At 38.2% G+C, this 24,640-nt stretch overlaps 3 protein-coding genes across 4 annotated transcripts in view; 2 read left to right on the top strand and 1 right to left on the bottom strand.

The window, feature by feature from the left end:
• Positions 1-2,462: 2,462 nt before the first annotated feature.
• On the top strand, positions 2,463-9,434 carry mitfa (melanocyte inducing transcription factor a). The gene is given in 10 exon segments (XM_036569641.1): positions 2,463-2,633; positions 3,029-3,256; positions 3,382-3,438; positions 3,440-3,478; positions 4,509-4,626; positions 4,902-4,991; positions 5,366-5,422; positions 5,801-5,876; positions 7,555-7,702; positions 9,024-9,434. Coding segments are annotated over 10 exon segments (1,257 nt in total). The 5' UTR covers positions 2,463-2,600.
• A 2,578-nt stretch (positions 9,435-12,012) lies between these two features.
• On the bottom strand, positions 12,013-16,413 carry eevs (2-epi-5-epi-valiolone synthase). Of its 2 annotated transcripts, none has more exons than XM_036571531.1 (5): positions 16,207-16,413; positions 14,747-15,380; positions 14,428-14,664; positions 13,861-14,110; positions 12,013-12,991 (listed from the first exon to the last, which is right to left on the bottom strand). In XM_036571531.1, the coding sequence occupies exons 1-5, from the start codon at positions 16,347-16,349 to the stop codon at positions 12,906-12,908; spliced, it is 1,350 nt and encodes a 449-aa protein (XP_036427424.1). In that variant the 5' UTR covers positions 16,350-16,413; the 3' UTR covers positions 12,013-12,905. The 2 variants fall into 2 exon arrangements, with proteins under 2 accessions (XP_036427424.1, XP_036427423.1); XM_036571530.1 differs by having other exon boundaries at positions 12,016-12,991; positions 13,861-14,113; positions 16,207-16,410.
• A 3,331-nt stretch (positions 16,414-19,744) lies between these two features.
• The window catches only part of zgc:113054 (uncharacterized protein LOC541322 homolog), a 28,664-nt gene continuing 23,768 nt past the window's right edge, over positions 19,745-24,640 (top strand). Inside the window, exons 1-4 of the mRNA XM_036571532.1 lie at positions 19,745-19,859; positions 22,194-22,383; positions 23,461-23,552; positions 23,639-23,871. Of these exons, the coding sequence (XP_036427425.1) occupies positions 19,844-19,859; positions 22,194-22,383; positions 23,461-23,552; positions 23,639-23,871 (531 nt within the window). The 5' untranslated portion in view covers positions 19,745-19,843. The remainder of the gene's footprint in view (positions 19,860-22,193; positions 22,384-23,460; positions 23,553-23,638; positions 23,872-24,640) is intronic.

Consider the following 24,640-nt stretch of genomic DNA (forward strand, 5'->3'; position numbering starts at 1 on the left):
ATGATTCAGTTGAAAGCATGAATTGATTGAATGATTATGGAATCGAGTTATGAAGTGCAGGAGCGAGAGAGAGAGAGAGAGAGAGAGAGAGAGAGAGAGAGAGAGAGAGAGAACCTGAGGCAGTTCTCCAAAGTGTGAGTGAATCTCTAGTTGAAGCCCATTCCACTGTTAATTAACTGTCACAGGTCTGCATCAAGATTTATGTTTAGATGGCCCTCTGGAGACACGTTTACACACGCACATCACACGTGATCACGCTAGCACACGTGAGTGCATACATAAAAGAGCACATTCACATAAAAATGACATTAACTTGGATGAAGCTTATGAAAAAAGTAGCGAATATAGTACACAGTATACATAGTACATACTTGTTAATTACCTACAAACAAACTAAATGTGAGCTGTAAAGAAAGCAGTGATTGTTAATGTGGTTTTACTGAGTCTTTACCATTTTCTGTACCATCATCTTTCTACTCTGAGATGTCACATAATTATCTGATACTCAAAGATTTTCTTTTCTGCTTAAACATGTGAGATTACAGTGAATTTTACTGCATGTCTGTGCTTCAAATATTTAGGAGGTATTTTACTATGTCCATTATTAGCTTCATAGCTACAACCAGTTGGGCATTTCAGTCCAATTTAGTTAGGCTGTCTCGGAACTTGTCATCATTTTACCCAAAATAATGACCCAGTTACTCAGTTAATAGCTAGAACCTGTTTGGCATTTCAGTGTAGTTTAGATAAACTTACTGTCATGAAAATGAAATGAATTATCTAGTACTCTGGAGTACCTCACACTAACCTGGTAATTTTACTTAGATTTGTCTAGTTAAGGTTGCACTACACTTATGTCAGTTAAATGCATAAGCTGCTCACAATGTCTATATATATATATATATATATATATATATTGTATTTTAAGTGGTTTTATGTAGCCAAAGTGCCTATTTCAATTGGCAAATAGTTTAGCTTATTTCAGGAAATAATGCAGCTAGTTTTGCTAGTTTGAAGAAGTAATGAAGCTTGAAGGACAACAAATGATCTTCCAAAGGGATTTTACTGGACAAAATTACTCAAAAAAAAGCAAGAAAATGTCTGGAAATGAGGTCAATAATCTTACAAGATTCATTCAGCAAACTCCACATGAAAATATTTATATTTTGACTATATTTAAGATTATTTCACTTGGGAAGATATAATTTTTACAGTACCTAACATAAAATTAATAAAACTTAAGTACTGAAGGACTCCAAACTGAATAACTCTAGCCTTTAAACCAATATAAAATGACCACTGTGTTTCTAAATGCTATGGGTATGTACAGAAACACTGGCAACACTGTACTGTTCATAAAGCTACATGACACCTATATAAACCCTTCATGACAACTGACATAAACATTTACAAAGGTTTATTCCAATTGGCATCATTTGTCATATCACTAAGGTTGCTCTTGCCAGTTTTGATGTCAAGCTGATATAACACCTCGGTCGGGTGACACTTTTTCTCTGACATCATGTTGTGTCATAGCATGTTATGACAACTGTCGTTGACTTTGCTGACATGACATTACGTAGCATTATTACAGCATTATGCAGCCGTAACATACACTGAGCTACAATGTCTGCTGTCATAGCATGCTGTATAATTCACCCAATATGAAAGTTGACAAAAGCAGACAGCAGCATTATAAATGCTTATGTAGGTTTATGTTATTGCAATACAGAATTTAAGCAAGTGTCATGTAACCTTATGAACACTGCCCTACAGTAGTGTTCATGAAATTGAATAATTTGTAATGAAATATGCTAATAAAAGTACCTCTAATGCAGTAACAGCGCTGTAGGTCGAGTAGTTGTACATGTAATCCATTACTTCACCCTCACCTAAGCACGTAGACTCAATGCAGCAACTCTGGAAGAGAGCCAAAGACATTTCATAACAGTAGCCGAGAATGTTTTCATAACCTTTGAGTTGCAGCTCATGGATTATTGTCATTTATCCAAAACTCTTTCTAGTTGCCAATTAGCTAATGAACCACTTAACTGACATAAAAGGTCTCATCAGTGACAGATTGAATTAGTCTGGAAATTCATAAGAGCTGGTGGACGGTGTGTGGCTGTTTGTTTGTGGTGTGTGCGATTTTGTCTCCACTCTGTAGCATTTCAGGATTTACTCTGCCTTGTTCTTGAACCAACAGTGGTGGCGATTGTATCGCGGACACTCAGAACAAACAATGTTTTATGCAGGCCGAGCGGAACTAAAGATGAAACAGTAGTTAGCCGTAAGCCAGTTTCAGTTTAGAGACTAGTAACCCATCAGCTAAAAGAGGCTTTTGTGAAATGGGGATGGTGACGTCAAATCAACTCTATAAAAGCATAAAGTCTTCATTTGGGGTTACGACTTAGCATGAGGGCAACAAGTTCTCCTCCCCTTTCTTAAATATTTTCTTTGTTTTGTCGCTGGCGTTGAGAGTAACTGTTCGAGAAGCTCCTTTGCTCATTAACTCTTTTACTCGGTCAACACAAGCCGGGCTGAGTTCACTAAGGGAATATTTATTGACGTTTATGAACTGATTCTTTGCACATAACAGCATGTTGGAGATGCTCGAGTACAGTCATTACCAGGTGAGATACAACTTTGGCGACTGACCTTGCTTAAAGTGAAGAAATAAGATGGATTATTAATATGAATGAGGTTGGGAGAGTTTTATTGTGGACGTTTGCTTTTTCTAGCCTTGATTATTTACTTGATGAATGTTTTTATCCTGATGGAATTTGTCAATTTTGTTTTAGATTTTGATATACTGTGTATTGTACAAATTTTGTGTGGGTTTTTGTGTTGTAATATGTTTTATATTGCTTGTATTGTAACCGTTGCACCCAGATTTTGGATGAAAATACATAGTAATCAGTCTTGTCATGAACTGAATACATGCTAAATGTATTCGGCCAGTCATTCCACATATATGTAAATAGATACAAATATATGTAGTACTGATTTAACTTGACGGCCTTTCCAGGTACAGACTCACCTGGAAAACCCCACTAAATACCACCTCCAGCAGACCCAGAGGCACCAGGTGAAGCATTACCTGTCCAGCACACTGGGGGCCAAACTCAGCCCACAGGCCAGCAACGGGCCGTGCCCTAGCCAGCCCCCGGAGCACGGCATGCCCCCCGGCCCAGGAGTCAGTGCCCCTAACAGCCCTATGGCCTTGCTCACCCTCACCTCCAACTGCGAGAAAGAGGTACGTACACCCCGAGAGTTACAGTTATAATATTTCCAGTTATAATATATATAGAGTTTCCATCTTAAGCAATGTCTGCATGTGATTCGTATCTTTTCGCTCACACGTTCTCTCTGCTGGTGTAGATGGACGACGTAATTGAAGACATTATCAGCTTGGAGTCGAGTTATAACGATGATATCCTTGGGACTCATGGATACAGGACTTCAAATGGCAAATACGGTAATATGAATAAGGAACTCGGTGTCCGGCCACTATATTGTGTATGATGACTCCACAGAACTTGTTTCGATTGGTCTAAAGCAGAGGTGGGAAACTGAGGGCCAGAATCCAGCATAGTTTGGAGATTTCTCTGCTCTTGCACACCAACTAAACCTGGCAGTCACTTGCAGAACTGAATAAGGTGTGTTTGAGTTGGAAAATCACCAAACTGTACAGGAATCCAGCCCACAAGAACCAGAGTTCCCCACCCCTGGTCTGAAATAATGACACATTGCTTAGTTATGCCTTGGATGAACACTTAACAACATCTATTTGAATCTCTTTAGAGCTCTTGTGACCAAAACACTAGGTTAAGTAAGATAAATGAACTTTTAATCCACATGGTTGATCAATTTGAAACCTTTATAGATGATATAGATGTTATTGGGTTAATTGAATTTATTTTAGTATTTAATTCTCTATTTCACAATGTTGCCTCAGGGTAACAAAACATTTTCCTCACTTTACAATGACATGAAACATATATAATGATGTTGAAAGGGTTAATAATGAAAGGGACAAGCTTGAATAAACCAATAAAAAGCTTGTATTTGGTTGCACTGATCTACTGGTAGGCATTTTAAACCTGTTTTTGTCATTTTGCAGCTTGTGGATGATTCTAATTTACTACATCAGTGTCCCTCAAATTTTTCATTCATCCAAAAAAATAAATCACATCTGAGTGTGAAGTTACTTTTTAAACATTTCATATCATAATACTGGTAATGGTAAAAAAGTGGTAAACCTGAAAGAAAAAAAAAGTTTATATGGGTACGATTTTGCCTTATTCAGTAACTACAAGGACTTCAGTGCAAACTGGTTGAGCCATTCTTGATTATAGAAGTGTGTAATAAAACTTTGGGCCCTTTTCATTTAAGGGGGTTAGTAAGCTAATGCAACATCTGTTTTGAATAGTTAACCGATAATCCACCTAAGGGTTAAGTTAATCCTTTGTCAAGTCCATTTATTTTTATGTTTCACATTCTTTTAGATCCCTGTTTCCACAAATCTACTGGACATATACAGTAATCACACCCTTCCTCCAGCTGGGGTCACCATTGGAAACTCCTGCCAATCTAGCTTACCCAATGTGAAAAGGGAATTTTCAGGTATATCAGCTTTGTTAAAGTTTGCCTTTATTCTGCTTAGACACCCCAAACCCACCCAATAGAATTTGACAAAAATATCAAAAATCAATCAGATTAAGCAAAACAATTAACATACAGAAAATGTAATTAAACTGATTCAAGCTCAGTTAGCTCCACCCAAATCCCTCAAAAATCTCCCCAAAGAAAGATGTAGGTCATCACAGATCTATCCATATTGTGTGCAATTTTGAGTGCACAATTGCAATTATGAATAAAAACTATATTGTACCAAATAGTTACTCCAGCTCCTGGCATGATGCACGTGGACCAACCTGGACCATGTGGCAAGTTTGACTCTTATGAGAGGCCCGAAGGCCTTCCAGTAGGTATGTTCCCTCTACTTGGCCTCTCAGGCAAACTCAAATCAGAATACATAGATCACAGTTAGTCATGTGGACTGTTTTTTGTATATTTCTGGTATATTTTCAACTGTATTTGCTGTGCAGTGATAAAGATCAGAGTATTTTCACAGGATTCACCATGTGTATTTACTGTTTGTTGTTGTGAATGAATCTATAATTGAAGATAAATTGCACACAATATGGATTCTTGATTTTTAAACAACACACAGTATAACTAATCATAGAGATAAAGCAAAATGCAAGTGTGCTGAAGTTCATTAACATAATTATATTTTATGTGTAATATTGGAAAGACTTCCTTGAGAATGTGAATGATTTTATCTTGTTATCTGTTGCAGAAGCGGAGGTCAGAGCATTGGCAAAGGAGAGACAAAAGAAGGACAACCACAACCTAAGTGAGAGCAGTTGTCATACTAATGAAGTAGCCTGCTTAGAAAGGTGTTGAACTGCCTTGTAAATAAGCTTAACTCACTCACAGTTGTAAACTCTCATTACATGTTCATTATACCGCCCGGGTTTATATTATGGCAGCTGTACGTTGAATTGTGCTGTAAAAGCTTGCATATCAGAGAGGATTTGGTGAGCTTTAGGTTAGTACAGTTCATGTAGTTCATTATGGATTTTTACGGTGTAAAACAACAGATTAAGGAGCTTTTACGGTTGTAATGAATGAAGCTGTAAAAGGAGTTTAAATGTGGGCTGAAGGCCAAAAGCTGCAGTCGGTCTGTGTCTAACAAACTCTCTTTTCTCTACTGTCTTATCTCTTTTTGCAGTTGAACGAAGACGACGCTTTAACATAAATGACAGAATTAAGGAACTCGGGACATTAATTCCCAAGTCCAATGATCCGTAAGTCTCAAAATACGGTGACATCTTTTCAGTTATAGCAATGTTATGACTAGTAATAGTAAAACACATAAAAGACAAAATGTTAACAACCCCAGTCAAACTACATATGACAATTGTCTATGTAAAAATAGTTTAACACATCCTCTACAGGGAACAAACTTAAATATGGCAATTTTCTGCAGACTCTAGTGCAAAATTCCTATTTATTTGCTGAGTTTCACATGTTGGAAATAATCAAAAATAAAATATAAAATGTGCCATTACTTTTGCACAGGCCACATTTTATGTTTTACTTTCCAATGTGTTAAATTCAGAAAATAAACAGTAAATATGTATTAAAATGTGCAGAAGTGTGCTCTCTGTAGGGGTTGTGTTCACTTATTTTCACTTAGAAAATCAACAAAACATGTCATTTGACCAGGGGTGCCCAAACGTTTGCATACAACCATGCAATACAATATGCAGAAGTAAGAGACCACCCTTTCATTTCATTCATTTTTGATCAAAATGAAAATTAAGTAAAAGGCAGGAAACGTATACACTGACTGACCACTTCATTAAATACACCTCCTCATTTCTACACTCTCCTATATGGTAAGTGGAGCTGATAAAATGGACGATCAGTGTAGAAACAAACAGGCAGCTTTAATGGAGAGGCTGGTCAGTGTGTAACAGAAAACTACCTGGAAGCATCAAAAACAATATAAAATGTAAAACCTATCTGTGTTTAATTCCTCTCTTTATTTCTGTGCACATACTGCTACTTCAACTCTTCCATCCATCTGATCCTAAAACTCAGTTGCAGCTCCGTAATTCGGCTGCCCTCAAAACACAACTCACCTCGGCTGCCTTCAATTTCTCTCTCATGTACGTCTAAAATGGCTGGAGGAGACATTTCTGAGGAGATTAGATATCAGATAACAAACGAGAGGATGTGCAGCTGTCAAGAAGCAGCTACTGTGAAAAAGAAAGAAACAGAAAAAGAAGAAAACTTGCACTGGAACACTGAAACTGTACATCTGAGATGTGGAGTGAGGTTTTATTGACCGATGAGTTTAAACTTGTAGCTGGGACTATGTAGAATGTGAGAAGCAGAAAATACAACCGAGTTCTAAACTGAACTTTGGATGTGTAGAAAAATATCCCTGTAGATTTCTTTGAAAACATGAAAGTGAGTCTCCTGAAAAGAATGGAAGCTGTAATTAAGGTAAAGAGTTAGACACACTAAATACTGAAAAATGTTATTATATTTATTTAGCATATTTCATTTCATTCATCTTGAGACTTGTAATTTTCTGTTAAATATGTTTTCTGCCTTTTTGACACTGAAACATAAATAACTTCACCCCTTAAAGTCCCAGGCTTATTACATACTGAGGCTTATTATTCAGTAACTACAGGGACTTCAATGCAAACTGGCCGAGCTATTCTTATGTTATAGAAATGTATAATAAGATTTTGGCCATTTAAGGGGTTAATAGCTATTTTGACTGGAAATTAAATAACGGTAGGGTGGTCTCGGACTTTTGCACAGTACCGTATGTGTAAAATACTTATCTTCATGGATCCAGTTTAAAAATTGTGGGTGAAATAAATTTGAGTTAAACAGATTTTTCCTTTAGTGAAGTTACTGGAAACGGTGATACTGATTTTAGTATGAATGCGTCTTGTTTTGCAGGGACATGAGGTGGAATAAGGGGACCATTCTGAAGGCCTCAGTGGACTACATCAGGAAGCTGCAGAGAGAGCAGCAGAGAGCTAAAGAGCTGGAGAGCAGGCAGAAGAGACTGGAGCACGCCAACAGACACCTCCTGCTCCGCATTCAGGTACACCAACACAAATAATCACCAAAGTGCTCTCATTTTAGCTCTTATTTTTGTAAACGCTAAATCTTTTCAGCACAGTCCAACAATGTTGTAGTGTTCTTGTAAAGGGTATTCAGTAATGTGGCACCAGGAAATGTGAAAGTTACACTTCATTCATGGATTAAAGAGGAATTTCCCATCATTTTCACACATTTTAACCAAGCATGGCTGTGGTTATTCAAATATACGGATGTCCAAACGCATCTTCGAACCAGGCTTTTACAGTTTGGAACAAATTCATGATATAAAGCGTGGATTAGGTTGTAATTTGTCATGTTTTTGAATGAGATATGCAATTTAGGACTGCATAGAATATCAGGACACAAGCTGATACTCTGTCTACACTCTTAAAAATAAAGATGCCTCAAAGGGTTCTTTGAGTGATAGCATAGAAGAACCGCATTGGTTCCCTATAGAACCGTCTTTGAAAAGAGATTTGTGAGCGTAAGGCCACAGAGGGACCACTTTTGGTTCTTCTGTTTGAAAAAAAAATGTGAAAAACCTTATAAAGGCTTAAAGAAACTTTATTTAGGTTCCGTTCCAGTTTAAAAGTTCTTCCTTCAACCTTTACCTTACGTGGAAGTTCTTTAAACCTTTTAAAAAGTTTTTGATTACTGGTTAATTGTATATGTTTGATCAACTGTTTACATCATTCCGTCATATACATTGTTTTTTATGAATGCAGTTCTCTCATGAGCTGACGGTTTTTGATATTGGTGAATAGATTGGCACTACAAGACAAGGAACCAAGAGGAACGTCAAGCAGTGATTGTTTAAAATACAGACTCCTAAATGGTTCTTGGCTTGGACATACGAGTCTAGAGGAAAAAAAACTATGTGGGAAAAACTTTAGATTATGGGGAGGTTCTTTAAACTCTAAAAAGGTTCTTCACACTCACACATTTCATTTTCAAATATGTTTCTCTAAAGGACCATTTCACTAAAAGGTTCCCTTAGGGAATCAAAATATGTTCTTCTATGGAATCATACAAAGAACCATTTCTGGCACCTTTATTTTTCAGACCGTAGCTCTTCTACAGCGTTTCAGGTTGTTTTCTGAAATTCTGTGCAGTTTCTACGTCACAGATCTCAATCAAAAGTATGTATGTAAATATTTTCAAAAGCATTTTCCAAATATGTCAAAAACTGAAAAATGACAAAAAGGGAGATACGAGGGTTTTGTTCTGACAGCAGTGATATTTAGTTGAATACAAGCCATAAGATAAGTTGGCATCTACTGTGGACCAAATCTGGACGTGCATTTCTGTGTTTATCTCATCAGGAGCTGGAAATGCAGGCCCGCGCTCACGGCCTGGCTGTGGGGAGCTCCACGGCGCTCTGCTCCACCGAGCTGGTGGCCCGCGCGATCAAGCAAGAGCCCGGCCTGGGCGACTGCCCATCCGACCTGTACGCCCACACACACCTGCCCAGCCCGGACCTGACCCGCACCACCACCCTGGACCTCAATAACGGGACCATCAGCTACAACGACAGCCCTACAGAGGAGCCAGAAGGTGGGCTCTACAGCAGCCACGACAAAGCCTCCGGCAAGCTGGAGGACATGTTTATGGATAACGCTCTCTCTCCCATGGGCTCCAGCAACCCCCTGCTCTCCTCCGGGTCCCCCACGCACTCCAACAGCAGTAGCAGGCGCAGCAGCACCAGCACGGAGGAGCAGGACAAGGGCTGTTAGCACTGTGAACGAACTCAAATGAACCAAAGCTGTTATCTGTATGGTTGTTACTGTGTCGATGAACACGGCCCTTGTTACAGGATGACTGCGCCAGCTACACTGAAGTACTGTATGAAAGGAGTCTCTGATCTCCTAATGACCTGTTAGGACTGAGAACACTTTTGTTCACATTTTATATGTTCTGTTTTCAATTTCACAGCTTTCTGTTATGTGCACTGGTTTTGTTATAAATACAATTCAGTCATGATCTGATTTTTTAGTGACACTACAGGACAACAAAGCAAGAAGAACCTCAGGCGATGACTCCTCTACACTCTTTAAAAATAAATGTCCCTAAAAGGTTCTTGGCTTGGACATACAGTTCTAGGTAAACACTTTAATGGGTATTAAACCTATATATTTTTTACATGCTAAAGTTCTTCATTTACAAAAAAGTTTCTTTAAAGAACCGTCAGTTTAAAGGCTCTTTAGGGAAGCAAATGTGGTTCTTGTATGACCTTTTTGGCACCTTCTATTTTCAAAAGAGGTACTTTGTACCTTTGTCACATTGCTTATTAATAGCATACTGGGTTTAAAATCTCAATCAGAAGCAAAATTAAATAGAGTGTAGAACATTACTTCCAATAACTGCCACTAGCTACAGTACAGTTTTATGTTAGAGGGGAATTCCACCAATTTTTAAAAAAATTTGCAGTCATTCAGAGTGGTTTGATGTGAAGTGCTCTGTTCTAGAGTCAGAACTGTTCACAGTGGTGTTGACAGGAACCAGGCGTCCACCTCTAAAAGCTCCCACACAGAAAGTAATCACATGAAACATTATGAATGTTGTCTGAGGCACTGTTTTACGATACTTTTGAGAACATTTTTGCCGTAAAACTCAATTTTTTAATCCATTTGTGGTGGAGTGGTACACGCAGGGTGTTCTAAAGCAAAGTAGTCCCTAGAGAAACACTTTGTTTTTCATGATTTACCACTATTTAACCATTGTCAACATTATATACATATAAAAAGACACATGTAGGTTCACTGGTGGTTTTGGACATAAATAAAGTGGCTATATTTGTGTTGTAGACATGGTGACCCCTGGTTCCTATCACCACCACTGTAAAGAAATACTGAGTCGGTTAGTTTCTCTGCAATGAACCATTTCACATCGAACAACTGTTTACGTCTTAACAGAGAATTATGCAAAAAAAATTGGAAAAATAGGTGGAATTCCCCTTTAAGTAGGTGTAGCATGTCAAAGAAAACATGTACTGTGTTAAAGCTGCCTACAGTGCTGCACTGCCAAAGCCGCAAGACCAGTTTGATCAACTTCTGAGGATACTGTGAACAGATTCAATCAGTGAGATCAGCGATTATGAAACTGTAAACTGCAAATCTGCTGTTTTGAATAATGAACCATTTGTGGTGAGCAGTGGTTCAGTTTGATGTTCACCCTCGGCTGTCACCGGCATAACTTTGTGTAAAATAGATTAGAGACATTTGACATTCACATTAAAATGGAAAGAGCATAGCCTTTTTAAATCAGAGCACATTCATACATCACAATAGTTACTTTATGTGAAGCATGAAGCAAAGATTTGTGGTTAAAGTCTTGCAAACTTATATTAAAAATAAATAAATAAATAAATAAAGTTTAGACAGTTAAAAGGGTCCCGGAGAGCACCATTAACACAAGGAACATCATATTTAAGCATCATTACATTTTGTATTAATTATAATTTTACTTCACAATTTTGTATTAGACTTAATTTGTGCATTTAGACTAGTTAAACAACACAGTACATTTGATTTCTGAAACAGAGAGAGTGGTAATACTGTTTTTTACACTATATTTGCTCTTTCCTACGGAAAAAGTTTTTATTTCTGGTAGTTTTTACTGATAAATCTAATCCTAGATGGCCAAGTTATTATTACTGAATGATATAGATACTAAGACTAACAGTGATTATAGAATTAAGTGGTCTGGAGGAGTAATTTCACCAAGCATGTTGTCTGGAGGCGGCCCATAAATAATCAACCAGCATTTAATATGCAATTTTTACATTTCTTTTAAATGTCTGTATGTATAGTATTAGTTTTTTTTTGTTTGTTTTTTTACCAATAGTTCATGTTTTCACTCAGATATGGATACTACAGAAAGAACTAATGGCTATTCACACATAACCCCAGTACTCTGGCCTGTTGTATACCCTGACTGTTGTAAGTACAAAAGGCAATTTAAAGGCAAATATATATTTTTACTTAAATTATTACAACTAAAATCATGTAGAAAGTTTCTTTGTTTATTAAAACCCAAAATATAGCTTCCTAGTTTGCTTTGAATCTAAGTTTATGTCTAAGCCATTGAAATCTGACATGCTTGCTTATCAATCTTAGGAGCATGAATGAATAGGAGCATTATAATAAGACATTTTTTCACAGAATAATGTCATTTGTCCTCTTTTTTCAAGTTCATTACTGTTCATGTGCTTTTTGAAGCTAGATAACATAGATATGAACTGTGCACTGTTATATAGTGGATTTAAGGACCATTGAGAGACACTGAAAGAAGTGCCTTTAATTTAAGACATATTGCTGTCAAGCTCATGCAGTGGCAACTGTTTCCATTTCAGTTATTCAATGGAAATTACAGTGAGTTCACACACAGAGACGTGTTAGTTTTCATTAAAATGGTGTTTAATACAAACGTGCATGCTTATTCATATCAAAACCACTTTCTGTTCATTTTTATAACTTTTACTTCTTTAGATTAAATATTAGAATAAATGCAGTTCCAGTTTGGACCCACAACCTGTTAACACTTTTTTCAGTTTATAAAAAGTCATCATACAGTACTATGAAATCGTTCCCTTTAATGTAGCTATACACCAATAAAACAAACATGCTCAAGAGGCGTTGTGCATTGCAGACTTTCATGAAAGTGCAGCAGAACTTTGTAAAATCGGTTGTTAGCACTGCTAAAGTTTTATTGCAGCCTCATTACAGCACTGTATGCCAAAAGTGCATTAGGCTTTTGCTTCCAAAGTCTTCCATTGTTATTTGTGACACAAGCTAAAATTCCTGCCAGAAATAGTTGGCCTGAATGATTTGGTCTGTGCACTCGTGCTCCATATTCACAACCGTACGAGCGACCGTGACACACTGATGTGTCGTCTCACGTTAACAGTGGATTCATGATCTTATAAAGATCAGAAGAAAAACCTAAAAGTTTTACAGCAACTGTAAATGATGGTATTGCTAAGAATAATATATCGCTGTTGTCGGAAGAAAACCTCGTTCCTCCAAAATGCTAACTTTACTTTTAATGTAAGTCAATGGAACCAGACTTTTTTCCAAGTCATTTTGGGTCATTTCTTTTAGTCCACTCATCATGAAATTTACTTAAAATGTCAAAAATGGAGATACGAGGTTATGTTCCCACAACAGCGATAAGATATATTATTTAAAAAGGCAGAAATTGTGTGGTCACTGCTCTGACCCAGTACCCAGGTCATCACACCACTTCTCATACGCTTTGTAGAGAGTGTCGTTACAGACGTCATTAAATATTTCTGAAAAAGAACGAGAGAGAGAGAGAGTATTCATAGACAGCATATTCATTCAGCAGTAGTGTATATTAACAGTACACAACTTATTTTGCAATACAGAAATGCAATATCAGTAGCAATATTTCACAGGTTCCCAACCCTGGTCCTGGAGTTCACCCCCTGCCCTGCCTTTTTTGTTTTTTTTTCTGCTGCAACACATTCACTTATTTATTATTAACAAACAGATGAATTAACTGATTAAGTGATCTTATAACAAGAACGTCTAGGGACGATCCGGAGAAATTCTGGGCCAGAAATGTCGGCCAGCGTTGAGTGGTGGTACTCCTGTGCTGCTTGTTCAATAAAAGAGCATTTACCTTTAAAACACAATCTTTCCTGCATCTTATTCTATGCCAACTCCACAATATCATTCTCCATTAAAAGAGCTGGCCGTGCTACAGGGGTCATACCCATGAGTACAGCAGATTTCAGTGCAGTTCAGCAACAAAACTTTAATAAGTTGTCCCCAGACGTGTATTCTCAATACAAGATCACGTCTGGCCAAGCAAGATCAGGGTTACACCAGGACCAGGGCTGAGAACCTGCAGTGAAAATCGGTTAATAAGCAAGTAATCATAATTCATTATAAAGTTGTATGCAAAAGTCTGAACACCCCCAGTCAAATCATGTGTTCTGTTGATTTTCTAAGTTCAAACTGTACATTAAAATGTGCAGAAGTGTGTAGAGGGTGTGAACTCATTTTCACTAAGCAAATAAACGAAACTTTGACCAGGGGCACCCTAACATTTGCATTCAACTATATTCGTTGAAAATAAGCCCACAGTAAGCCTATAATACAGAATTTTGGATAATTATGTGAGTTTAACATGTACCTGCTCTTCCAAGGCCGATGGGTAAAGGCATCCTCATCAGGCCTCCAGAGTGCTGCAGCCTGTCATTCAGAGCTTTCTGGACCAGAGCAAAGCTGAAGTCCTGATGCCACACCGGCAGCTCCAGCCTGAGCATGCAGCGGATGATTCTGAGCTTCTCCACGTCTGTCAGGAACCCACTTTCACAGGCCACATACACCATGTAGGCCATGTCGATATTCACTGCCTCACCATGGAGCAGGCATGGCAGAACCTTCTAGAAAGAGAAAAACAACCAGAGGGTTACCATCACGCTGGAAATATGTGCTTGGGAAAACTTTAAGCAAGTATGAAAAGCCAGCTGCAGAATCTGAAGGCAGTTCTCTTGTTTTATGGTTTGACACTTTACTGACTCACAGCCAAAGCTTTGAGGCAAATTAAACAGGTTATCACACTTGTTTACAAGAAACAATAACCCACAACGTTCTGAGAAATTAATGTCTTTTCCAGAGAAACTGGGCAATATTTCAGTTTTATTGTGGCTAGACCCATATGGCAATGAAGAAGGTGAATCTGTGCAAGAAAAGTTACCATTTCCAGCTCAGGACCGATCAAATGACCAAAATCAACCAGCCTATCAAGGTCGTCCTCCCACAAGTTTGGGGCCAGCTCTTCTAGCATTGTTTCTATAGCGAGCCGTGTGGACACTGAGGCGGGGTCAGAGCGGTTGCCATGTAGTCCAGAGGTCGACTGGAACTTGGAGTCTAGCAAAAACCTTCCCTTGGTCTCCAAAAGCTCAAACAAGCCTTTGTGCTTCATGAGTGCCATCTAGAGGATGAACAATGCAAGGACTGTTACAACAGCATGGTGAGCATGGTGTGAATGAGGGAACAAATGTTCTCCAACATACCTTGAGCATTTCTGCAAGTCCGTTGGATATGTGTCGGCGGGGCACAGTTTGGATGAAAGCTCTGTCCAGGAATGCCGCAACAGGAGCGATGTAGGTACCCAGCTTATTCTTGCAGTTTGCAAAATTCACGCCAGTCTTTGCTCCAACACTGGCGTCAATGTAGGACAGCAGGGTGGTGGGGACACGAATGTAGGGGGTACGTCTTCTATAGAGGGAGGCAGCCAGACCAACAATGTCCAAACAAACACCACCCCCAATGGCAATGATGGGCTCAGTGCGTCTGTCGATGCCAAACCTGTGGACCTCTTCCAGGATTTTCAGCACCATGTCCATGGATTTGTTCTCCTCCGTGGTAGGCAGCGGCAGGATTCTGTAGAGGACGTTTCTGGCCCCCAGGTAGTCAGTGACCTGAGAGCCATAAAGGTTGTACACCGTCTCGTCCATTACTACGAATCGCTTTAAAGGCTTGGTGCTGGAGCGGAAGGCCTCGAGCTGCTTGGGATCTCTGATGTGGCCCATCAGGAGTGTGTCATTGCTGGGGTTCAGGAGATCATGTGTTTGGGTGACAGTGTAGGTGAAGGTGATGGGACTCACCACTGTCCATGAAATGCCATGGGAGGAAGTGCTTTCACAGCTACAACATTCAGACGAAAACAAGACATATAGTCACAGTAAGTCATATACTGCTTCTAGCTTGTATCATCTCCATAGAAAAGCACTGCCAATTGAATGGGGCACTCTAGAACAGCATCATGGGCCTAAGGTCACCATGCCCAATGTAAAAAGTCAGCTAGAGGGGTGGAGCTTCATCTTATATCTTTGGAATGAGTATGATCCTAACTATCCAGAGGAAACTAACCATCCAACATCAGAATCTGACCTCACAGCAATGTTCAACATCTAATATAAAGCCTTCCCAGAAGAGTAGGGGCTGTTACTGCAATAAAAAGGGAACAAATTCCCTATTAATACCCTTGATTTTGGAAGAAACTCTGGATGAGCAGGTGTCTACAAACTTTTGGACATATGTAAGTAAGAAGTGACTGAAATTTAGTCCAGAATTTGGCTTTATCCAGCACTATATGTGATGGCTGCTCACATGAACCTATAGCAAGCTACTTGAAACATTTTTGGGGTCTACAAGTGATGCCTCATCCTGGTGTTGTTAGATATAGCAACACTAAGATGGGAATCCACTTGTGGTCTCCTATAATGTCCCTGTGAATTGACAACCCCCCCCAAAAAACTGAATAGAAATATTCCAGAAAATGGTAAAAATCTTAAAAGCAACATGCTAAAGAGAAATTTTTACTGATTTTTAAAAATTTCATTTGATTTAGTCACTCAGATGGGGACTAAAGCAAGAGTTTAATGCCTCTAAAAGCTCCTTCACAGAAAGTTGTTAGATACATGATTATGAATACACAGCCTGAAGCCTGAGACACTGTTGCCATACTCACATCTTTGCGGCTGAGACTCGTCCCTTATGGCCATGGCGTGAGGCCTTTTGGCGTTTCCACGTCCCTTTGACTTGGACCAGGCTGAACTCTGTGTCTTTGGTGATGTTCTGCTCCTCATCCATGTTCTGCTGCACCTCCTCCATTCACTCCATGTTTCCACCGCAAATATATACAAACGGCAACAACGAGGGTGGAGCTTACGCAAGACTAGCCTACTTATGAAAGCATGATTTCTTTTTTTTTTCTCTTCCAAGCAGATTCTCGTTCACACATTGTCACCTTACACAACTTTACAAGATGGTCACGTAAGAGGGCCGTGCCCTACAGCTATGTTATAAAACTCTGAATGGACGTTACATAGCCTGTTATGTTAAGTCGATACTTTAATTTGAGAAAAGCTTCCTGACAAAAACAAAAGACTGTACCTGTCAAAAAAAGACAGATTCCAGCAAAAAAAGCCCTGAGGAAAATACCACTGTGGTTTCCCAGGCTCATCTAACACCCAACACAACCCAAATTCTTCATTAAAAGTTAAGAAAAAATATAAAAAAGCTTAAATATGACACACAGCCTAGGCCAACTTCCCAGTAACTGCCCAGTGAATTTTACATGTTGTGAAGAAAAGTAAAACATTAAAAGTGTCCTGTGCAAAAACATTTTATATTTTATGTTTTATGCTTTTTTTAACTTTAAATGAATTTTTAAGTGGAGGATATGTTAACTTACTTCGCTTGGAAATTCAACAAAACCAGAGGCACTGTACCAAACAGTTGATCAAAAGTGGAGGATAGCAGATAAAACCTCTAAAATGTCCAGGAGCAGGACTGGAGAAGCACTGGTCCAATCCTTTAGCATTACGTGTAACACAATCCACTGCAAAATCACTCAAAGTCTTTTCAGGCATATTGATGTGACAGGGTTCAGAGGGTGGAAGCATCCACCATGAGGTTCACACGGTTCATTAGCTTAAAACAGGTCGCTACATGCGTCTATAGAGACTAGCTTACTTTGTAAAATGTTATGAATAAAACAGCAGTATTGTATGCTATCACATAACATCACATCTAGTATTTCACTAAACACTATTTATTAAATGATTCATGGTATTTATAACAGTTTTAAACTTGTACATAACATATACACTACAGAAGCTTCACTAATATTCAGTTTCAGCGCTAACATTTTAGGCATCTGCAAAAATGACATGTAAAAAGCTACTTAACTGGACAATAAGTGTTATTTGTCCAGAAGAAATATGCAATAAATAACATTAATACAGTAAGTAGTAGAGATATGAAGGTCAATGTGTTTGCTTAACCATTTTCAAACCTCTCCCCACAGCAGCCCAGCATTATTTGTGGTTTTCTTCGAATACCTAGTTTAATCCTTCAGTAAATTAAAGCCTGTATTCACAAGGCTTCCCAGAATAAGAGTGCTGATCTGGGATCAGATTCCTCTCTTATTCACTACGCCTTTAATGACAGGAACAGGTCCCAAATCAGCACTCCTACTCTAGAAGCAGTTGCTGAATTGAACAAATCCGTGAAATGGCTGGAGGGCACCGACAAGTCAGAAACCAAACCTGTGTTCTTCATACCAGCTCACGAGATCTCAAGCAGTTTTCTGAAAACAAGAAATTCTTGTTGGCTGTTACCACGTTTGTATTTGATTGCACATATTCCAAGGTTACATGGTGTTTTATAAGCAAGAACACACTTACTGTGCGGATAAATGGTTTTAAAGAGTTTGTTTAGGAGCACAAAGACTGTTGTACAGTAAGGTATATATTAGAAATAACAGCATAAGTGTCTTGGTAAGGTGTTGGACCACAGTGAGCTACAAGAACAGCTTCAGTTCTATTCTATACAACATATAAGTCGCTGAAACTGTATTTGGAACACCGCTGTTCCGAAAGATATTCCCTCAGTTGGTGTTCTGAAGATGGTAGCAGAGAGTGCTGTCTAACATGTCGGTCCAAAGCCTCCCATAAGTATTAAATGGGGTTGAGAAATGATATTGACTTATATATAAAATACAATACAATTATAATTAGTACACACTTAATATACTTTTCTTAATATTATGAAGATTATCAGTAAAGTGGGTTTTGTCCTTTATCTGTCATTGTCATTTTGGAGATACAAGGTTCTTATTTATATATATGTATACATGCGCACACACACACACACACACACACACACATACACACACACACACATACATATATATATATATATATATATGACAATTGTGGTAACACTTTCTATGAATGTCACCTTTGTAAGCATCTATAAACACATTTATAACATGTTATAATGTATTCATAAGGCATTGTAAACATGGTTATAAATATTTATAAAAAATAAATTACATAATTAATTTATAAAAAAGAATTACACTGAATTACACTTTATAGCCATGTTTATTATACATTATGAAGTGTTAATATAATGCATTATGAATAGTGTTAATAACATGTTATAATGTCAGTGCAAATGAAGTCAGTCCCAGCTTAGAGAGCGTAAAGTAAAGACAAATACCAAGCTAACGGTGGTGTACATTGACTTTCCCACATTGGGTAAAACACTGATGGCAGCACTAGTTTAAACTCTGACATTTGAAGCCTGTAATGTGTTTTATTGTGTATGTTTTAGTGTTTCAGTAAATCCTTCAGTAAATACTTCAACTTGTAGCCTCACTCTCAACACTGGAGCTGGCTTTAGTACAGTACGCTTCACTTTACTTAGAGCGGACAAATACGACTTATGAGCTCTTATAATTTGTTATGATCAATACTTATAATGTATTATGTTAACAATTCATAATTCATAATAAACATGGCTATAACATATAGTGCATTTTTTATATATATATTTATATATTTATAGGTATGTTTATAATGTCTCATGAATGCATTATAACATGTTATGAATGTGTTTATAGATGCTTACAAAGGTGACATTCGTAGAAAGTGTTACCACAATTGTATGCAAAAGTTTAAACACCCCTGGTCAAATTATATGTATTGCCGATTTTCTAAGTGAACGTAAATAAACACATCCTCTACAGTGCCCTTAAATATGGCAAGTTTTAGTGCACAATTTCTATTTATTTGCTATTTTCTATCTATTTATTGAGTTTAACATAGTGGAAATAAAATCAACATAAAATAACTTTGCACAGGCCAAAATACGTTAAATTCAGCAAATAAACGGCAATTGTGCATGTGTTCTCTGTAGAGGATGTGTTAATTCTTTTACACTTAACAAAATAGGTTATTTAATCAAGGGAGCCCCAAATCTGTGCATACAACTGCTATATGTTATATACAAAGTTAATGTAAAACTACCAAACAGCCTATATCAGAAGGTTATATATACATAACAGTTATGTATTTCCAGTTATACAGTTCACATAACATCGTTGCACAGGTTAGAAAGCCACTCCTCGGATACATGAGATTCCAAAAGACTTGACTACAAAACTGCCTCGAGCTCCCTCGAGTAAGACCGCGTGTGACGCGCTTTGCGTAACGCAGACGCGCAGCAGGTCGCAAGAAACTGGAGCGGCAGCGGAGCTCGATTCAGCGAACTTCTCCACAGTCAGTCCGGCGGCCGAGCGCTCTCAGAGGGACCCCATGCAGGCGGATAAAGGTAGGGCTCGGCACTTTTCCAGTTTAACACGCGCTGCTGATGAAGTGACCCCCGGCTGACTTTGCGTTCGTGTCCATGAGCCACGTGTACTGCAGCGTCCAGCACTCCTGCAGGGCTTTATTTAGCGCTCACACAAGGCTGAGCCTGGCTTCCTCTACGCGCCGGGTTCTTTTACAATTTTCCGTTCCACCTTAAATGGTGCGGCACTTACGGTTTACTCCACAGGCGCCAGAATGCAACCGCGGCAGCATTTAAGGTGGAACGGAAAATTCGAACAGAAGCCAACTTCAGCTTCTTACACTGTTAAGAAGATGGTGCTTAAAGGGTTCTTTAGTAAGGAAAATGGTTCTATATAGAACCATGAACACTCAAAGAACCCTTTGCATGGTTAAAGGGTTCTTTGCATCATGAAAGGGTTCTTCAGATTGATGGAAAATGTACATGAATGTGCTATAGACAGTTCTGTACAGAACCTTTTGGGGGTTCTTATATAGCACCCAAAAGGGTTCTTCTACTGTTACAAGCTTGACACTGTAACAATAGAAGTACCCTTTTGGGTGCTATATATAGAACCATTTTCAAAAAGGTTCTATATAGAACCATGAACACTCCAAGAACCCTTCGCATGATCAAAAGATTCTTTGCATCAGGAAAGGGTTCTTCAGATTGATGGAAGTTTTGCATGAATGTGCTATAGACGGAGTTTTTATATAGCACTCAAAAGGGTTCTCCTATTGACATAGTAACAATAGAAGTACCCTTTTGGGTGCTGTATAGAACCATTTTCAAAAAGGTTCTATACAGAACCATCTGCAGCACATTCTCCATCAGTCTGAAGAACCCTTTCACAATGCAAATGAGTTTTCACGGTTATTTCCTTTACTAAAGAACCCTTAAAGCACCATCTTTTTTAAGAGAGTGAACAGCATGCACGTGACTGGCTCCATACACTAACAGATCTGTTAGATGGTGCTGCACATATATCTATCTGTCTATCTATCTATATATATATATATATTCCACAAGTTTTCGAGTTTTCCACAAACACCAATAACCTTTGTGCATGTTAGGTATGAGTCCAGATTGGTGCATAATCTCAGCAGATTACATACACTCTTAAAAAAGATGGTTCTGCAAGGGTTCTTTAGTGAAGAAAGTGTTTCTATACAGAACCATGAACACCTAAAGAACACTTTGCATTATGAAAGGATTCTGCAGAATGATGGAAAATGTGCTGTAGATAGTTCTATATAGAACCTTTTTGATAGGGATTCTATATAGCACCAAAAGGGGTTCTTCTATTGTTATGTAGTCAAGATTGACACAATAGAAGAACACTTTTTTGTGCTATAAGGAACCCTTTTCAAAAAGGTTCTATATTGAACAATCCACAGCATTTTCTCCATCAATCTGAAGAACTCTTTCATGATGCAAAGAACCCTTTTAACATGCAAAGTGTTCTTTGAGAGTTCATGGTTCTGTATAGAACCATTTCTTTACTAAAGAGCCATTGAAAATGATGGAAGTAACATTTAAAGTGTGTATAGTGGCAACAGCTTTGTACAAGGCTGCCAAACCATCTATAGAGGTTCCACAGGTTCCCAGGCCTGGCCCTGGAGTTCCCCCTGTCCTGCAATTTTTTGTGTCTTCCTGCTCTAAGCCGCCCTCCTCTGCTCAGGAATAGCTTGCTAATTAGTTTAATAGCTGTATCAAGAATGTTGGGAGCAGGGAAAACTCTAAAATCTGCACAGGGTTAGGAACCACAGTTATTAAGCTGTTATTTCTGGACTGGCCCTTGACCTGTGTGTGCTGATAAGACATGGGTCTAGCTGTTTGTGTGGACTGTATGGAATGCTTAACTGTGCTGTGCTGTTCTGTGTGCAGATGCTTGAAGGGGAATTCCACCTGTTGTTCAAAATGTCTACATAATTCAACCATTGAGATGTAAACAAAGTCAATCAGAGTGGTTTGATTAGAAACTACTAGATGCTCTTAACTGTCAGATAACTCAGTGCATCTTTAGTCACAATGTAAAATCAATATTAAATTAAATATGCCTGATTCCATGTTCAGCTGATTAGAAAAGGCCTTTATGAACCAAATTCAGTGTTAGAAGAGGAAAATGCAAATGTGTGCAGAGCCGTGGCCTGCAAGGAACCCAGTTTGACACCTCTGCTCAAGATGGAGTAATGAGCACTGATGAGAACTTCATACTTAAATATTTTAATATTTCAGGTTTAAATATCATCATATATCATATAATAATCATATATATTATTCTTCAGACATAAATATATTGTAACGTTTGACTCTTTAACTCTTTTCAAACTCTAGTTTCCGACACTCCTCTGGAGTTTATTGTTGAATACCTGCTGAAGGCCAAAGAGATAGCAGACAGCAATGCCAGTGTTCCCGAGGAGCTACGCTGCAATCTTCAAAAGGCCCTGGACATTGCCAGCGGACTGGACATGTACTTAGAGCGAATGAGCAGCCCGGAGAGTGAACCGTTAGCCGAGTTGTTCAAGTGAGTACATTTCACAACACTGGTTTTACAGGCACCACACACCGCAAGACACTGGCATGACATAGATGACATGAATGTACTGCTGACATGTATGACTGTAAGGCTTATTGTTGGTTAAGCTTTAGAGGTCATAGTTATTGCTGGTAATTAAAAAAAGGGTAATTAGATATTATTTTTCATTTGTAGCTCACAGAAATTCTGTCAAGAGTGTGAAATTTAAATGATCAGTTTTATGATTTCAAGTTATATACAGTCTTGTTTAACATAAAAACATTAAGTAAAATTATTTAGCCATAAAAATATCATCCTGTCACATTTAGTCAAGTCAGATAATTTAAGTTTTCAGAGGAGTTCAAAAGTTGATAAATGTTGCTTTTATTCAACATTGATAATTTGACAGGGTCCATCAAGCATAACAAGTCCACTCTGTCACGCAAAATAGAGTAAACAGTTTATGATTTTTTTTTTGCAATAATCACACTGTTATGTAGTTAACTGTTGAAAAAGTGATGTTAGACAGTAATATGAAATATGAAAAATGAAATATTCAACCCCATCACATTCACCTCTCAAGAAGTGAATTCACCTCAGTGCTATTGAGTGAAAATGTAAAAATGGTAAACCCGTTTTTGCCCTATTAGTCATTTTGTAGCATGAAAACGAGTGCAAATAGCCATAAGTGCACAAAAGTGTTCATACGGAATGTAAATCTCTATATATATATATATATATATATATATATATATATATATATATATATATATATATTTATAGCTGTTGTCGGAACAAAACATTGTACCTTGTAAAGAAAAAACCTTCTTTACTGTTAATGTAAGTAAATGGAACCAGACATTTTTGGTCGTTTCTTTTGGTCCATTCATCATGAAATTTACACACAATGTAAAGGGCAACAGGCATCTTCTAATTATGTCGTGTGTGTGTGTGTGTGTGTGTGTGTGTGTGTTTATTGGAGCAAAACAAAAAAAAGGTCATAAAAATGTCATTTATTGATGTTATACAAAGCTTATGTAATATAGGTCAGTTTACGGTTTCAGTCAGATTTCTTATTTCTGACAGGAAAACTGTTTCTCATGAATGGAATAAAGTGTATGAAGACGGGAAAACCATGTTTAGACTTCCCAAGGAGTGCATTACTGGGCACGTTGAAGGTATCAGTTCAGTTCAGAAAAATATTACCATACTGTCATTTCATATTTCACAGCATATTTCATTGCAAGATTTTATGACTTTGCAGGACAGTTTTTGAAAATGCTGGTCCACATGAGTAAGGCCAGAAAGGTCTTGGAGATCGGCATGTTCACGGGTTATGGAGCTCTGTCCATGGCTGAGGCTTTACCAGAGGATGGACAGCTCATCGCCTGTGAGATAGAGCCGTATCTGAAGGATTTCGTCCAGCCCGTGTTTGACAAGTCCCCACACGGCAAGAAGATAACTGTGAAGGTTGGATCAGCCATGGAGTCGTTAAAGGTGGGTAAAGACACTGTACACAGTTCTAGGTTTCTGCAATGATCTTGGGTTTGGAGAAGATCATCATGACAAATCGCATAATGTGGCCTTTTGTCAGAACCAGTGTAAGAAGTGTGATATCACAGATTAATGTTTCTGAATGGCTCCTGTCATTTTAAGGCACTTTATTATCTGAATGGAATGGTTGCTGGACACTACTACAGAGCCCTGCTGGTGACCTCCAATATAAATAAAAATAATGCATGGCCACAACTTAGTAAGGCGTGGGGATGAGATCCTAATGCGTGGCCATGACTTAGTAGGGTGGTGGAATGAGATAATTATGTTGTGGCCACTACTTAGTAAGGCATGGGAACGAGATCATGCCTTACTAAGTTGTGATCACGCATTAGTATCTCATTCCCACACCTTACTAAGTCGTGGCCACAACTAAATTATCTTGTTCCCACACCTTACCAAGTCGTGGCCACGCATTGTTTTATTTATATAGGATGTCACCAGCAGGGCTCTGTACACTACAGTATATAACATGAAAATGTATTAGGTTACAATCTCAACACATAACTCTACACTAGTGTTCACTGATGATTTTTTATGGCTAATTCAGATCCTTATTTCTTTTTTTTTGGCCTTTTTTAAACCCGAAGTTCACTCTGTGTGGGTTGAACACACACATCAACCACACTAGCACATTTGCAGTACTCTCTTTTAGCCAATGTCGCTATACAAATAATATTTTTTGCTCTTTAATTGAACAAACTGGCATTTA

This window comes from Colossoma macropomum, unplaced genomic scaffold (genome assembly GCF_904425465.1).
Source record: "Colossoma macropomum unplaced genomic scaffold, Colossoma_macropomum, whole genome shotgun sequence".
In the NCBI taxonomy this organism is placed as follows: Eukaryota; Metazoa; Chordata; class Actinopteri; order Characiformes; family Serrasalmidae; genus Colossoma; species Colossoma macropomum.

Coding starts and splice junctions, on each gene's coding strand:
- eevs (XM_036571530.1), bottom strand. CDS start 16,349: ATGGAGGAGGTGCAGCAGAACATGGATGAGGAGCAGAACATCACCAAA. Junction 15,381..16,206: donor CGAGTCTCAGCCGCAAAGAT/GTGAGTATGGCA, acceptor TGAATGTTGTAG/CTGTGAAAGCACTTCCTCCC. Junction 14,114..14,427: donor TCGGTCCTGAGCTGGAAATG/GTAACTTTTCTT, acceptor TTCTCTTTCTAG/AAGGTTCTGCCATGCCTGCT.